The sequence below is a fragment of the Fukomys damarensis genome, unplaced genomic scaffold, assembly GCF_012274545.1.
Source record: "Fukomys damarensis isolate Sample0158 unplaced genomic scaffold, DMR_v1.0_HiC HiC_scaffold_17, whole genome shotgun sequence".
In the NCBI taxonomy this organism is placed as follows: Eukaryota; Metazoa; Chordata; class Mammalia; order Rodentia; family Bathyergidae; genus Fukomys; species Fukomys damarensis.
The window spans coordinates 18,787,646-18,802,659 of record NW_022900929.1 but is presented as its reverse complement, the minus strand read 5'-3'; the positions used below and the strand labels follow the sequence as shown (position 1 = coordinate 18,802,659).

At 58.5% G+C, this 15,014-nt stretch overlaps 1 protein-coding gene across 7 annotated transcripts in view; it reads right to left on the bottom strand.

Annotated features, from left to right (window-relative positions):
* The window catches only part of Eln (elastin), a 29,169-nt gene extending 14,161 nt beyond the window's left edge, over positions 1-15,008 (bottom strand). For 5 of the 7 annotated variants that reach the window (XM_010619030.3, XM_010619031.2, XM_010619026.2 and 2 more), the window contains exons 1-16: positions 14,848-15,008; positions 9,523-9,597; positions 8,568-8,597; positions 8,139-8,171; positions 6,383-6,412; positions 5,536-5,586; positions 5,018-5,116; positions 4,710-4,799; positions 4,560-4,628; positions 3,877-3,924; positions 2,630-2,701; positions 2,363-2,392; positions 1,835-1,906; positions 1,043-1,084; positions 693-737; positions 408-455 (exon numbers count right to left, since the gene is read on the bottom strand). In XM_010619030.3, the coding sequence (XP_010617332.1) occupies positions 408-455; positions 693-737; positions 1,043-1,084; positions 1,835-1,906; positions 2,363-2,392; positions 2,630-2,701; positions 3,877-3,924; positions 4,560-4,628; positions 4,710-4,799; positions 5,018-5,116; positions 5,536-5,586; positions 6,383-6,412; positions 8,139-8,171; positions 8,568-8,597; positions 9,523-9,597; positions 14,848-14,923 (910 nt within the window). In that variant the 5' untranslated portion in view covers positions 14,924-15,008. The remainder of the gene's footprint in view (positions 1-407; positions 456-692; positions 738-1,042; positions 1,085-1,834; positions 1,907-2,362; positions 2,393-2,629; positions 2,702-3,876; positions 3,925-4,559; positions 4,629-4,709; positions 4,800-5,017; positions 5,117-5,535; positions 5,587-6,382; positions 6,413-8,138; positions 8,172-8,567; positions 8,598-9,522; positions 9,598-14,847) is intronic. The other 2 variants (XM_010619029.2, XM_010619028.2) reach the window with 2 other exon arrangements.
* Between the last annotated feature and the right edge of the window lie 6 nt (positions 15,009-15,014).

Sequence of the window (15,014 nt, the reverse complement as noted above, 5' to 3'; positions counted from 1 at the left end):
GAGGGGGAAGGGGGATGGGTGCATGGGGGATGGATGGGAGGGATGGATGGGGAGGGATAGTTGGAGGAAGGAAGTGATCCATGAGTGGATGGTGTGGATAAAGTTGGACAAATGAGAGTGTAGGGGCCTCCTGGTTGGCCATTCATGAGGCACCCCTCATAGGCAGGCTGGGGGGCTGGGCTAACGGGGCACCCCAGAAATTCTTGGAAGGGGGATGGGTGCATGGGGGATGGATGGGAGGGATGGATGGGGAGGGATAGTTGGAGGAAGGAAGTGATCCATGAGTGGATGGTGTGGATAAAGTTGGACAAATGAGAGTGTAGGGGCCTCCTGGTTGGCCATTCATGAGGCACCCCTCATAGGCAGGCTGGGGGGCTGGGCTAACGGGGCACCCCAGAAATTCTTACCATACTTGGCTGCTTTAGCTGCTGCAGCTGCTGCCTGGGAGCCAACCCCTGGAGAAGGGAGTGTGGGGGCTGAAGAGGGTACTGTGGCATCTCCGGAGCCCACCCATGTCCAGCCTCCATCAATACCCAGGTGTGGGGAGGGGCTTCACAGCCAGAGGTGCCCCCACCTGGGATCAGACCCCTGACTCCGAGGCCTGTTTTGGGGGAGACCCTGGCCAGTCCCAGGGCTTGGGAGGGGCGGTGACCGGCACCCCTTTGGCTGGAAGTAGATGAGGACTTCCGTACCTGTCCCTGTGGGGTAGCCGGCTTTGCCCCCTGCACCAGCAACTCCTGCGGGACAGAGACTCAGAGGTCAGTGAGCCACCTTCTGGCCTCCTGTCACCCCAGTCAGAGCGGACACAAACACCCCCACCTGTGGAATCATTACTCCCACTGTGCAGCCCAGGACGCTGAGAAACGAAATGGCTCTCGCCCACGGCCAGGACTGAGAACAAGGCCATCTGAGTCCGAATTTCATGCTGTGTCCTTTGGAGACCCCCCATTCCAAAAGCATGGTTGGGGGGGCACAGCACCCTTGCCAGGCCTAGAAGCTGGAAGGGGTTGGAAGCCCCAGGTCTGGGGGACGCCATACTCACCATAGGGCAGCTTCCCGTTGGTGTAGGGCAGTCCGTAGCCACCTGGGCAGAGGGCAGGGCAGGCTCAGGGCTGCCCTAGGCCTTGCTAGGCTCCCCAACCCGGAGTGAGACTCCCAGGGCCCCAGGGGTTCCCGGAGAGCACAGTCCTGGGCAGAGGATGAGTGGACCCCTAGCCCTAGGGATGCAACTCCTGTCCACAGCAAATCCCAGCTCACTGTGGCCCTGGGGGTCTTAGTAGCTTTCTCATGCACTTCCCTACAGGAAACTCGCTTGCTTTCTCTCTCTCTCTCTCTTTCTCTCTTTATTTCTTTCTTTCTTTCCCTTCCCTTCCTCTTCCTTCCTTTTCGCTGTCTTTCTTTCTTTTTCTTTTGTGTTACTGGGGATTGAACCCGGGGCCTTCTCACTGAGCTACATCCCCAGCTCTTTAAAAATTCTTTATTTTGAGATAGGAGCATGCTAAGTCACTAAGTTTTTCAGGCTGGGCTTGCACTTTGGTCCTCCTGCCCTAGCCTCCCAGAGGTCTGGGATCGCAGGTGTGTACCACCACTGCTAATTTGCATGGTACTTCTGGCCACCACCACCTGTGGTCTCCCATCAAGACATGGGTCTGTGCATGGGGGTGTGTGTGCATATGTGTGTGCATGGTTTTATACCCGCAGGCTATATCTGCTTTCCAGGCAGGTGAGCAGAAGTAGCTTCAATTTCAAGGTTCCCCTCCCCACCCCACCTACCCTGGTTCCAGAGACATCCGTGGCCCAATAAGTTCCCAAAGCTGATTTCCCTCCAACTCACCTGGCAGCTTGGGTGCTTTGATGGGGTATCCCAGGGGGACCCCAGGCTGCTGGCCCCCAAAGGGCCCGACCCCTATGAGAACAAAGAGCAAGTGAAGGCCCAGCTCCGTGGGCCAGCAGCCCCTTCTAAACCTCTGCCTCCTGCTAGCAGCTTTCTGCTCAGATGTGTGTGCTCCCCTCTGCTCCTTGAGGCCCTTCCTACGCAGCCCAGACACTGGTAGCCTGCTCAAAGGAGCTGCAGGATTCTCCACCTGGAGTTCTAGCCTGCAGCCCTGTGTCCTTGCAGCCTCTGGCACCAGGCTGGGTTCCCTGGGTATGTGTGGTTGCTACTCAGTGTCCGAGTGCGTAGCAGGCCTGTGATTCCTGCCACTCTGTGCTGAAGCCAGTTCAAGGCCCAGAGCAGGAGACATGAGGATTGGGCAGTCTGTGAGGGCTTCCGGGTGGCCAGCCCTGTCCAGGGCAGGTATCCCTGCCTGGTTAGCCACCTGCCAGTCCTCCCATGGGTCAGAAAGGAACAGCCTCGCCTCACCTGGGATTCCAGCAAAAGCTCCGCCTCCACCTGCAATGACAAAAAGCTGTCATTCTGGCACTGTGGGTACAGGGCAGGCACAGCGGTATCATCAGCCAGCAGGAGGGTGGGCAGTTCTGCCCAGACCATTCCTTGTGTGGCCTCGAACACTCTGTGGGGTTTCTGAGCAGCAATTGCCATACGTGCCCACGCAGAGGACCCTGAATGAGCCCAGAGTCCCCATTTGTACCCCGCACCCCAGCGGGGCCCCACTCAGGGGATGCATACCTGGGGCCTTGGCCTTGACTCCAGTTCCAGTGGGGACTCCAGGGAGCACCCCTACCCCAGGGAAGCGAGCTCCTGAGCAGAAAGGGGAAGGGCAAAGAGGGCATGAAGGCCCGGCTTGGCACCACCTCGGGTTCCCAGCGGCTCCCCTTCCAAACTGTCTGCCAGTGACTGACCCATGTCATGGGTGGGTAGAGAAAGGACCTAGTCGGTGGGGGACTTTCCTCGGCTGCCTGGCCCAAGGTCAGATGTATTTTGTTGTGTTGTTTTGTTTTTCTGAGACAAGGTCTCCCTATGTAGTTCAGGCTGGCCTTGAACTCTTGCTATTTTCCTGCCTCAGTCTCCTGAGTGCTGGGATTACAGGCATGCACCACCATGACTGCCTCAGAAGACCTGTTTTAATGGTATTTCTTAGCTTGTGTGCCAGTGGGACTCACAAAACCCTCTTGATGGCCCTCAGGAGAGATGGCAAAGGCACCCAAAGCCAGAGCTATGGGCTGCACCTTTGCCCAGAGAGCCGCCACTGTACTGCAGCCAGAATCCTCCACCAGCATCTCCCATTTCTCCCACCTCCCCTGGGCCTTGACCCAGGACAGGAAAGGGGGCTACTGTGTCAGCAAATCCCACAGAGCCGCCTGAATCTGGACTTTTGGGGGATTTCAGAAGGTCATGTGTAGGGTGGGGTGGCAGCCCTGGCAGGGAGAAGCGGGCGAGGGGCAGCTCTGAGCGGTCTCTCTGACAGGGCGGAGTTAATGGGAGGACCCCCCTGGTGACTCAGGGCTTTTGGGAAACAGCTGGCTACACTGGGGATTCAGTCTGCCCTCAGGTACCAACTTAGGCTGGGATTAGGGTTTGGGACTGGAACCAGGGGAAGTGTGTGTGTGTGTGTGTGTGTGTGTGTGTGTGTGTGGTAGGGGGGATTGAACTCAGGGACTTTGCACTGAGCTACATCCCCTGCCCTTTTTTATTTTGAGCTGGGCCTCACTAAGTGACTAAGTTAGCCAGGTTGGGCTTGAACTTGTGATCCTCCTGCCTCAGCCTTCCAGACTGCTGGGGTTACAGATATACACCACCATGACTGTCAGAAGCTGTCCTTTAATTCCAGGGACCTTATGATCATTTGCTTGAACCCTGACCCTTAGGAAAGCAGCCACTGGCTGGGACTGAAGGCCTCCAGTGGCCCCTGATTGAGGCAAGGAGTGGATGTGGGGAGGGGACAGGGGCTGCTCTCTCCCTGTTCCGGTCCTTACCTGTGCCTGGGAGAACTCCACCTGGGTATACACCTGGGAGCCCCACACCTGCAGTCAGAGGAAGAGAGAGGAGCCCCATCAGCAGCTGAGACCCAGGACCCTCCCCACCTTCCCACCGGGGGTCCCAGACCAGCAGCCCTCTAGCTGCCAGGGCACTGGGCAGACTTGGGGTGGCCGTGGCCCTCCTTCCGAAGTCTCGGAAGTCATCTGCAAACCCTCTGTGTGTGGATTTATTTCTGTCTCTGGAAGCCTGTTTACCGGGCCCGTGGCCAGCCCACCTCTGCTAACTGATTCCACATGTCCCTCCTGCTGTGCGGCCTCAGCGCACTCAGGCAGCCTATTGAGTAACCTGAAGTCACTTCCTCAAGGGCTGGGTGCAGCCCAGTGAGTACCAGATGGGTGTCAGAGGATGCTGGGGGCCACTCCAGCTCAGCCGCCTGCAGCTGTGGCCCTTCCGCTCTGACTGTCCATCCCAAGCCTCAGTTTCCTCATCTGTCACCCCACAGCCTGCCCCAGCACTCATGTCTTACGTCGCTTCCTGATCTGGTTCCATTTCAGAGAATGGGACCATGTTTTGGGTTTGGAGGTCACCTACCCTGCCCTGCCCTTCCTCCCCCAGGCCCATGGGGCACCTCTGTCCCTCCCTGATCTCTGTCCCCCAGCCCCAGAGACTCCACACTGACCCGGAACTTTCCCTGGCTTCCCTCCAGCTCCAATTCCGACGCCCGCTCCGGTCTGAGGCACCACGGCACCTGGCCACGACAGGAGGGCATTAGAGATGGCTCCGCCTGGCCTGGGGCATCACCTTGGAGACTCAGGTGTGGTCACTGTACCTGTAGACACTCCTAAGCCACCAACGCCACCAATGCCACCAACGCCACCAACGCCACCAAGTCCTCCAACTCCACCAAGCCCGGCGGCCCCTGGAGAGCCGGGACAGGTGAGAAAGGGGAATGGGATCGTGCAGGGACATCAAGGAAGAGGAGAAGGGACGGGCTGTGCACTGAGGCCCTGCCACCCACCCACAGTGGCCCGGGCACACCTAGCTGGCTCCTGAGATTAGAGGGGAGGACTCTGCCCCTGCCACCAGGGAAGGAAGCCAGGGTGGGGGGCTGCAGCCCGCCCCAAAGACACCACTCACCGGCCTTGGCAGCTTTATAAGCAGCAGCAGCAGCAGCACCAGCTGCTCCACCGGGCACCAGAGCCCCCGGGTAGGTGCCTGCAGGAAAGGCCCCAATCCCTGTGCAGGGGGACAGAGTGAGGTCCTGAACTGCCAAGTCCTTGGTTGCTGGGCACCACCTGCTTGGGGCATGTTGAGGTCTTTTCTGCTGAGTGTTGGGCTTGGCGCTGTGGTGCTTGGCAGGCAGATGGGGTTGTGCAGGGCAGGGTGCCTGGCCTCTGGGGTCACATGCCCACCCGCCTCCCCTAGCACACGTCCCAGGAGATCCTGGCCCCCAGAGCCTCTTGCAGCCTGAGTCACTAGGTATAACTGTATCCAGCCCCTAGCCGAGACACCGGGGGTCCAGGGCAGCTGATTGGGGCAGGTGGGGTCCATGCCTCTGTTTGTGCCCTTGACAGCACCTGTACTCTAGCTGCCCTGCCTACTGGGCTGAGCTCAGGCTGCCCCCAGGGGGCGCATCTGAACCAGGTATTACTTACCTGCCCCTGCGGTGACGCCACCAGGGAGTCCACCAGGGAGCCCACCAGGACCTGCAGTGAAGAGGGAGCAGGCGAGGAGGAGCTGGCATGCGGGTCCCTAGCTGGTCTCTGAGCCATGCAGGCAGGGTGATGCCAGGCTCTCTAGCAAGTGGGTTGGGCCTGGCATTTCCTGGAGTGGGCCAGCTTGGGGAATTCAGTGGGGAGGGGTGCAGAGAGAACTCTTGCCAGGCCTGGCCTTGTCCCCCACCCTGTCATCCTCATCCTGGCCTCTTCCCAGACTCAGCCCCTCCTTCTTCATCACTTGGGTCTGGGAGGCCCTCTGCCCTCACCCTCTGTCAGAACGCAGACAGACAGGAAGCCCCACCAGCACTGAGTTGTTTCACAGAACAGGAGCCCCCTCCCACAATGCTGGACCTCGCTGCTAGGGCCCTGAGCCCTAGCAGGAGTGAGCCCCACTAGGGGACCCCATGCTTGGGGCCCGTGGAGCCCTGAAGGGGTCTCTGTGTCTCCCCATCTCCAGTCAGCCCTCCCCGCTCATTGCCCATGGTGTGACCTGGGCCCGGGGGAAACTGAGGCAGACCTTCTGTCGGATGGTCTGTAACTGCCAAGGTAGATGATGCGGTGACCAGGCCTGGCGCTGCCCTGGCCACTTCCCAGCTCTATCTGCACCCTGTTTCCTGAGCTTCCAGGGGGCAGGAGTCATGCTCAGACCTTTCCTGTCCACAGAGGATCTGGGAGGAGAGGATGGGACTGGACCGGAAATGGGGGGAGTCGGCGGGATTGGCCCTTTCTCCACAGTGGCACCCAGATTGTTCCAACCCTGTCGCCCTCCTTCCTCTGGACTCACCAACCCCAAATGTCCCCAGCAGCCCAGCACCTGTAAATGAGGAGAGAGGGGACCAGCTGATCACAGACAGGAGCCCAGGACCTTGCCAGCCCAACCCTCTTTCTTCCCGGAGACAGGAAGTTCTGCATTCAGACCCTGTGCTCTCCTCATTCTCCAAGAGTAGAAGCCACTCATTTGCCTTCCCGAGCCTCAGTTTCCCCATCTATAAGCAGTCATTATGTTCTTACTCTCCTGGGCCCAGGGAGCTGGTGAGCTTAAAGCACCCAGAGTACGTGGCTGCCAGGGAGCTGTGTCCATGTCCCTCCCGGGGGCAGCTGGCCTCCAGCTGGTGCTGGGGGTGTGAGAGGGCGGTGCCCAGCTGCCCCCCCTCAGCCCACGCTGGGCAGGGCTGGCCTGTGGCGCCCACGTGGAGTGGCAGCTGCCAGGCCACCCACGGTATCACCGAGGGATTAATCGTTCCCAAGCATGACATGCGCTGCCTGTGCCCTGTCCTGTCCTGCCTGGGCAGGCCCGGACATCCCCTCCCTGCCACCTGGAGGTGGGGAGCTTCCTTGGGGACCTGAGGGTGCTCTGCTAAGTCCTGAGGCTGAAAGATGACCTCAGTGAGGTCACGAAGCCAGTCCCTGCCTCTCTGTGGTGCCCTCTTCATCCGAATGCCATCACCTGTGTCTACTCCTTTGCTTGGAGCTAGAAGTACTTTCAGGAGTCTAACCTAAGTCTTCATTACTAAATGCTTCATTTTAGCCGCTACCCAGCCGGTGTCTGCGAGCAGTTGTCTCGCCCTCCAGGAAGGGGAAGCATTCAGCCCGACCCCAGGAGCCCCTGGCCTGGGTGCCCCACCCCCACCCCTCTCCGTCTGGGGTTTCACAACAGCCAGGCTGCGCGAATCTGGGAATCTGGTCCCAACGATCCATCTGCACTTGGATCATGGACCACGGGGATTTCGTAAGAACTCTTGGACATCCAGCGAGCGCCCTGTCCCACAGCCTGGGGCTGCAGACCCTGGGCATGAGGCCGGCTCACATGTGGAGCCTCTCACTCCCAGGGGACTGTAAATCCCCACAGAGAGACAGAGACACTAAATTTCCTCCACTCGCTCCACCCCCTCGAGCTTCCTGAGCTGACTGTGATCTCCCTGCCCCAGGGCCGGGATCAGAGTTCAGCCTGGGGTTCAGCCCAGAGTTCAGGGCTTGGTCTGGGGTCAGACTGGCATCAGGCCGGGGCTCTCAGGGCCCTTGCCCCAGGGTAGACAAGGCTTGTCTGGAACCAGGGTGTGAGTCCATCTTTATAGTTTGGTGGCCACTGGGACCTTAATCTCCACTAGTTTTTTTTTATTATTATTATTTTTTGAGACAGGGTTTTGATATATATAGCCTAGGCTGAGCTCGGACTCATAGCAGTCGTCCTGCCCTCAGCCTCCTGAGTGCTGGTGTAGCAGGCATGCACCACCACACCTGGCCTCCTTTTCTACTTTTGCCTTGGGGCCAGGCTGTTGCTGAGGCCATGTGCAGGAGGCAGTCTGGAGGAGCAGTGCTTGTGGGGCAGAGACCGGTGTTTCTCACAAAGGGAGGACCTGAGCTGCCTCCAGCCTCCAGTCCCTGGAAACCCTGGGGCCGGGCCCCCACCTGCTGATACCTGGGTGTCGTTGCTGCACCCAGCTTACGGGCCTGGCTCCTGGCGGTGTGCAGCCCTGGAGAGCCCCTTCCACCCACCCACCCATCCTCACCTGGCCAGGTCTTCCCTGGCTGGCTCTTACCTGGCTTGGGTGGCTTCCCTCCAGGTCCCAGGCCTGTAGAAGGAAGAGATGTGGTGGTGAATGGGAGCCCCAGCACTGTTTTACTCTCTACCCACCCGACCCCGGGGGTGCTTAGAGGGGATGGGGGTCCTTGTCCTCAGACTGTGAGCCACTGGGGGCCCTCCCCACCCCACCCAGATTTATGGCTCAGCTTTTTGCAAGAGGGAAGATGGTCCGTGCTGTGCCAGCTTGGCAGAGGGTGTTTGTGAGGGCCAAAGAAATCTGAAAGCAGGGCCACCGGAGGGAAACCTGGGGCGGCCCAGGGGGCCCAGACAGATTCTCAGACAGGGCTCTTCCCACACTCAGGATGCTTGAGCTGTGACAGAGGGACCCTTAACTTTTGGGGACCTCAGACAGGGACCAAGATGACACCCAGAGCCACGAGCTCACCTCCTCCTCCCAGGCCTCCGAGACCAGCCCCTGTGATGGAGAATAAGGAGAGGGACAGACACGCGGACAGACAGACAGACAGAGACCATCAGTTCCCTTCCAGGCTGCTCTCTTTCCTCCCATGCTCAAATCCAACCCTCCTGGCTGTGCCCTTGAGTCAAACTCCGTGAGCCTCAGTTTCCCAGTCTGTCTCAGTCAATATCTCCATACCAGTTTGTGTTTGTTTCGGTACTTTGAAGCACTACAAATATTGCTTTTCATTTCTAATCTACTTGAGAATATTTTGCTTTTTTTAAATTAGAAAAAAAATGCCCCCTTCCCAGTACCATTGCCCTAAAGTCCTGCCCATTTTCTTTTGGCAGTGGGGGCTGGGGGCTCCCAATCTCTGTTTGTACATAGTCATTGCTTTTATATTCCTTTTACTTCAAAAAACACTCCACTGGAGGCTGAGGCAGGAGGATCGCAAATTCAAGCTCAGCCTGGGCAATTTAGCAATTTCAAAAATAATTTTAAAAACAGGGCTGGGGCTGCAGCTCAGCATGGAGGCTCTGGGTTCAATCCCCAGTACTGCAAGAAAGAAAAAACAAAAAAAAAAACCAAACAAACCATAATTCTTTACGACTGCCTGTGTTGAGTTCACTTAATCCCACCCTCCGATCAGAAATGTTTTTATAATGCTCTGGAGGAGCCCGGACTGCTCTTTTTCTTTCCTTTTCTATTATTTGCTTCCAGCAAATTGCCAGGGGCGGGATTAGTAGCCAGGGGCTAGGGAGCACAGAAGAGCATGGAAGAGCACCAGCCCTGACAGCTGGAGGATCTTGTTTCCTCTTTCAGAATCTTTTTGCTCTTGTGCCTGTGACACGGTCCCGGGGACCGAGTTTCTACGCAGGAGTGGCTCCTGTCTTCTGCCATGTCCAAGTGCAAGGCCTCTTCTGAGGGGCACTGTGTACATCACCTGGATAAAAGACTCCTCCGGGGACTCCTCCGGGAATGCCACCAAGCACACCACCAGGCACTGCCCCTGGGACCCCTGGAAGGAAGCCGGCAGAATCCACCATTAGCCGAGGCTCATAAAACCTGATAACCATGATGATCATGGTAATCAGATTGTCTAGGAAGAAATTTCTTCTCTCTTTCCTTCCCTTCCCCTTTCTGGTACTGGGGATCAAACCCAGGGCCTTGGCACTGAAATGCATCCCCAACCCTTTAAAATTTTTTTCTTTTTAAATTTTGAGACAGGGTCTCACTAAATCACTAGGTTGCCCAGGCTAGGGTTGAACTTGTGATCCTCCTGCCTCAGCCTCCCAGAATTCTGGCAGTCCAATGTTTGCATTTTCTCATTCTTGCTTTTCTAAGTGGCCCTGTGAGGCTGGAAAGGCAGGGATTATGACCACGGTTTTCACAGATGTGAAGTCCGGCTCAGAGAGGTTGGGCAGGGGCCTGTGGGCCACACAGCTGGGAAGAGGTGGAGCGTGGCTGCAACTCAGGCCACACCTCTGGGAATGACAGCAGGCACAGTGCTGCCCAGCCCTCTCTGAGTGCAAGGGCCGGGGAGGGCGACAGCAGCTCTGTGGTGCTGAGCGGCACGGGTGGGAGCCAGAGCTGTGGGAGGGCAGGCAGGCTCTTGACGGCTGCAGTAAGGAAGCACAGCCACGGCCAGCGCCGTCGCGGCTGTCCCCACACTGATAGATGGTGCGGGGTCAGTGTCCTCGGCCACCGGACAGCCACCCTTGGGTGTGGTCTTGGCCATGAGACACAGGGCTGTTGTGGGAGGTGCTGGGCCTCAGAGCTGGACACCATGAATGACCAAAGTGAATAGTTTCCTAAAGAACAGCTGATTCCCCAGCCAAGGTCACGAGCTCAGCCCCCATGGACCGCCAGGCGCTGGCCCTTACCAGGCCTGACTGTCGTCAAGGCAACAAACTCAGTCCCAAACTGGGCCCTGGCTGTACCGGAATGCCCTGGACCTTGCCGATGGCCCTGCCCCGCCCTGTCTCAGGGGGTCCTGGCGGCCCAGGGGACAGCCACACAGCTTTGCGGGGTGTCTGGCTGTCTGGCCTCTGAGGCCTGGCGACAGAGGGCAGCTGGGCCTGACGGTCCTGGGCCTCATCTGCCTCAGCAGCAGCCCCGTGGGGCTGAGGATGCCCGGCTGTCCTGTCCACCCCATGCCAAAGCCCTGAGCCCTGGGGGTGGCAGCCCAGGCTCCTCGCGGTGGCCCCAGGGGCTGGGACTGCTGGGAACCAGCGAGTGCTCAGCCTGTCATGGGCTGCCAAACCCACACACGGCTTGCTGGGCCTTTGATGCCACTCCTGGCTCCAGCTCCAGCATTGTCTCATGCATCTTTCTCTGCTGCTGCCTCTTTCCAGCACTTTCTTTCTTTTTTCTTCTTCTTTCTCTCTTTTAGGTATTGCGAATTGAACCCAGGTCCTTTGCAATGAGCGACATCCCCAGCCCTTTTTATTTTATTTTATTTTTTACTTTGAATCAGGGTTTCACCAGATCACTAAGTTGCCCAGGCTGGCCTTGAACTTTCCATCCTCCTTCCTCAGCCTTCATCCCTTTCTTCCTCACGGCCCTTTCTCCCTTGCTCTCTAGCTCCAGGGCAGGGGAAAAGCATGGTAAGTAGGAAGGGCAAGGGGCTCAGGACAGGCACCCCTGGCTTCCAACCTGGCTTCGCTGCTTCTTACCACCTGTGTGACCTCAGGCCCGTCACCCAACCTCTCTGAGCCTCACTTTCCTTTTTGCCTCGTGGAGCTGATCCTCACTGACTTGTACAGTTGCAAGGGTTCAGGTGAGAGCCTGTGCATAGTTGGCAGGGGGAAGACAGACAATACCGGTGACCTCCACCTGCACTTCCGTTGCTGAGGGTTTGGCTCAGGGCCGTGGTAGTAGATGCTCAGTGGTGACGGTGAAGGAGGTGGAGGGGAAGCAGGGAGGCCGCCCGTGCCTCTGGTCTGACCCACTTTAAAATTCTGGTCGCAGCTGCCCAGCTGCCTTCTGCCCTTGAGCTGTCCAGCACCCCTGGCCTGGCTGAGCCCTCTTGGTCCCTGGGTTCCCGCTCCTGCACGTTGCCTATGGCTGGGCCCTTTCCGGGGGACAGGACGACTTTGTCTCTGAGCCCCACCTGCCTCTTTTCCTCGCCATGCCCACCGTGGCCCCGCTCCAAGCCTAAACCCCCGTGGCCATCAGGCCTGGGGCATACAGGGTGGGCCAGCGGCCACGGAGAGTCCCTGCCTGTCTCTCTTCAAAGGCTGGACAGGGGAGGTTAGGATAAAGCGTGAGTCCGCTGAGGCAGGGACTGAAAAGCTAGCGACCCCCTTGCTGTGCCCAGCGGGTCACCTGCCTTCCCACCTGGGCCAGGACTGCCCGCCTCCCTCCAACCCCTCCCCAGCCTCCATGCTGAGTTTAGCCTCCCTCCTGCCTTCTCTGAACCCCGGCTCTTCCTCCACCAGCCCCAGACAGCTGGCTTGGAACACACTTGTCTTGCTTTATGTGGGTTTGGCTTGTTCCACCCACTAGCCCAGGGTGGAACTTGTCTCTTGCATCTAAGAATCATGATCCCAGACTCTCAGGAATCATAACAGTCTTCTGGCCTGGGCTGGATCTCCTTTTACAAACATTCTCCTGTTTCTGCTTGCATGTTTCCCATGCTGGGGAACTCATTACCTCCCGTTGCTTTTCAGCTCTGTGGAAGTGAAATCCTCTCTCTATCCTTCTGATTCTACCTCCCAGAGCCCTATACCCTGAGACTTTCCTCCCATTTACTGCCAGCCTCTCAAACATTGCCCTTTCTTTCAAGTCTAACTCAAATGTCACTCAAATGTCCCTTCCTGAATTTCCTGAGGCTCCTTAAGGCCACTCTTCCCTGGGTTCTGTCTGCTTCCCCCATTACTGCACATTTATTTATTTATCAGCTGCTCCCAAGAGGAAGAATTAGACCTTAGAAATTAAACCTGGAAACGAATTACAGCCAGAGTTAGCACATTCCAAATGAGAGAATATATCATTTTGCAAATTAACCTTCCCACGGTTCTCATATTTGACGCATTTTTGGCAGGCGCCTCGGGGCTGCAGACTGTTGGCCCAGGGAGGTGGGCGCTCCGGGCAGGGCTGTTTCTTCCCATTCTGCAGCCGGGGGAACCGAGAACCAGCAGGATGAGTGTCAGGTCTGGGACCAGCAGTGACCCTTGTCACAGGCTGGGCTTCTGCCCCTTGCTCTGGGATCCGGGATCTCGGGGCTTGGCAGCGGCTTTGCCAAGCCAAAGCCCAGGACCGGCCCGGGGAGCAGACAAGACCTCACCAAGCTGTTTGTTGTTTACATGGGGCAGGCTGCCAAGGACTTTTCAAAAACAATCTGTCCTGGGTGGGTGACTGTCCCCTCCCACACAGGGGCACATTTGTCCTCTGCTGAGATCCCAACAGCCACATGGGGCTGGATCAACGTCTGAGCCAGAGCTGCTCAGATTTGGCGGCTCATCAGACACCTGGGGAGCTTAAAAAAAACCTCCCTGCCCGGTACAAAGCGGGGCGAACCCTGTGCCGCAATTATACAGAGTCCCCCTACCCCATCCAAACCACCTCCAGCTCAGAAATTGGGAAAAGGCTGGGGAAAGCTGGACACCTGGTTTAATGTCACCAGCTCCCCCTTTGAAAGGTACAGGGGGCTCGGGCGGGGTGCTCTCCCCAGGAAGTGCCACTGTCATCCCACTGATGCTGATGCTTGGGTGGGGAAGCTGGGATCCCCCAGGACAGCCAGGTGGGGGGCTTGCAGAGTCCAAGACCCCCCAGTCCACACATCCCTGATCTGAAGCCAGCGAGTCCAGCCACCTGGATCAGATCCGAGACTCCTCTCTGCAGGGACCGGGCCAGCTGGGCCCTGAAAAGCTGTCCAAGGCCACAGGTTAAGGCCACTGCCCTTCAGGGACACTGACCCAGGCCTGCCCCTCAGATGTTGTCCCATGTCTCCCCGAAACTCCCCCCCAGGTGGTCATATCCCCCTCACTGCTGGAGGGCGGCAGGTGTTGGGGTCACACTGGGAGTGGAGGGTCAGACGGCCCGGAGGTGCTGGTTGGCCACCTCTGCTGCCCACCACCCCACTAGTGTCCACATCCCTCCCCTCAGCCTCTTCCAAACTCGGACCCAGCTAGGTGCCTCCTGCTTCCAGCAGCCAGCCCGGCAGGTCGGTCTCACGGAAGCACAGACTCTGCAGCCCGGCCGGACTCCAGACCTGCTTCCTGTGCCCCCCACACTAGGTCTGGTCTCAGGGCTCTGAGTACTCCCATGACAACCAGACCCAACCCGGGCCACCTCCCAGATGGTGCTCAAGCCCGCGCCTCTCTTCCTGCAGCCGGATGCACCTTGTGGCCCCTCCTGGCCCTGGAGCAGCCCTGCATGGCCAGCCACCCCCAATAAGGGCTCACACGCAGTGACACCCTGAGGTCCCCTCCAGCCCCCGCCAGGAGCCACCTGGCTCACATTTCCTCTATTGTACTCATCAGTATCAGACTTGCTCACACACAGACCCACACACACACACATGCACACACTTGGTCTCACTCTCAGTGACAGCCCACACCCGGGACACTCGGGACACCCAGTCTCCCCTGAGTTCTTGTTGGCTGGCAGAATTCTGCTATGCAAACAGACATCTCCATACATGTCCCCCACGCCCACGTCCACCTGTCTCAGGGTCAGCCCGTGTGCAGCCCTCTCCCCCTTCCCAGAAACCCCTCCTGCTCAGTGACATGTCTGGGCAGGGCACACACATCTGTCTGTGCAAGACAGCACATGACACCTCGTCCATGCTCATTCAGGCCCCTGTGCCCCTTGCCCGGGACAGGTCACAGCAGCAGCCTTCTGACCCATGCACCCATCATCAGCTTGGCCCTGACCTCAGCAGAGGGAGACCCTGACCTCCCAGGGCCCAGGGAACATGCTAAGGTTGCACAGCTCACTGTGGCCAAGTGGCTTCCAATGCAGGTGCTGTGCGCAGGGTGGCTCGGGCACCCAGCGGGTGCCACAGGTGTGAAAATGGTCAGTCAGAGCCCAAATGCCAGTGAGGGAAGGATCTGGGGGAGCAGGCTCCCCTCTGCCCTAGGAGACTGGGTTAGGGAGCATCCCAAGTCATGGGGTGTCTGTGTGACAGGTTCCTCCAGGCAAGGCTGGCGCTGGAACAGGCGACTCCCGGCTCCCAGGGGCTGAAAGGGCTCCCTCTGGCCGGCACCTGGCCGGAGCGGCTGAGAGGGCTTCAGGCAGCTGGGGACCGGCAAAGGGCCCTTACCTCCTGGCTGCGCGGGGTGGAGGAGGCTGAGCAGGAGCAGGAGCAGGAGCGGGGCCGCAGCAGTCAGACCCGCCATCTCGGGGAGGAATGCCCCAGCCGCACTCTGCGCCTCGTTTTATCCCCAAAGCGTAATTGCTGCCTGGTCGTCGCTGAGAGGGAAGGAGGGA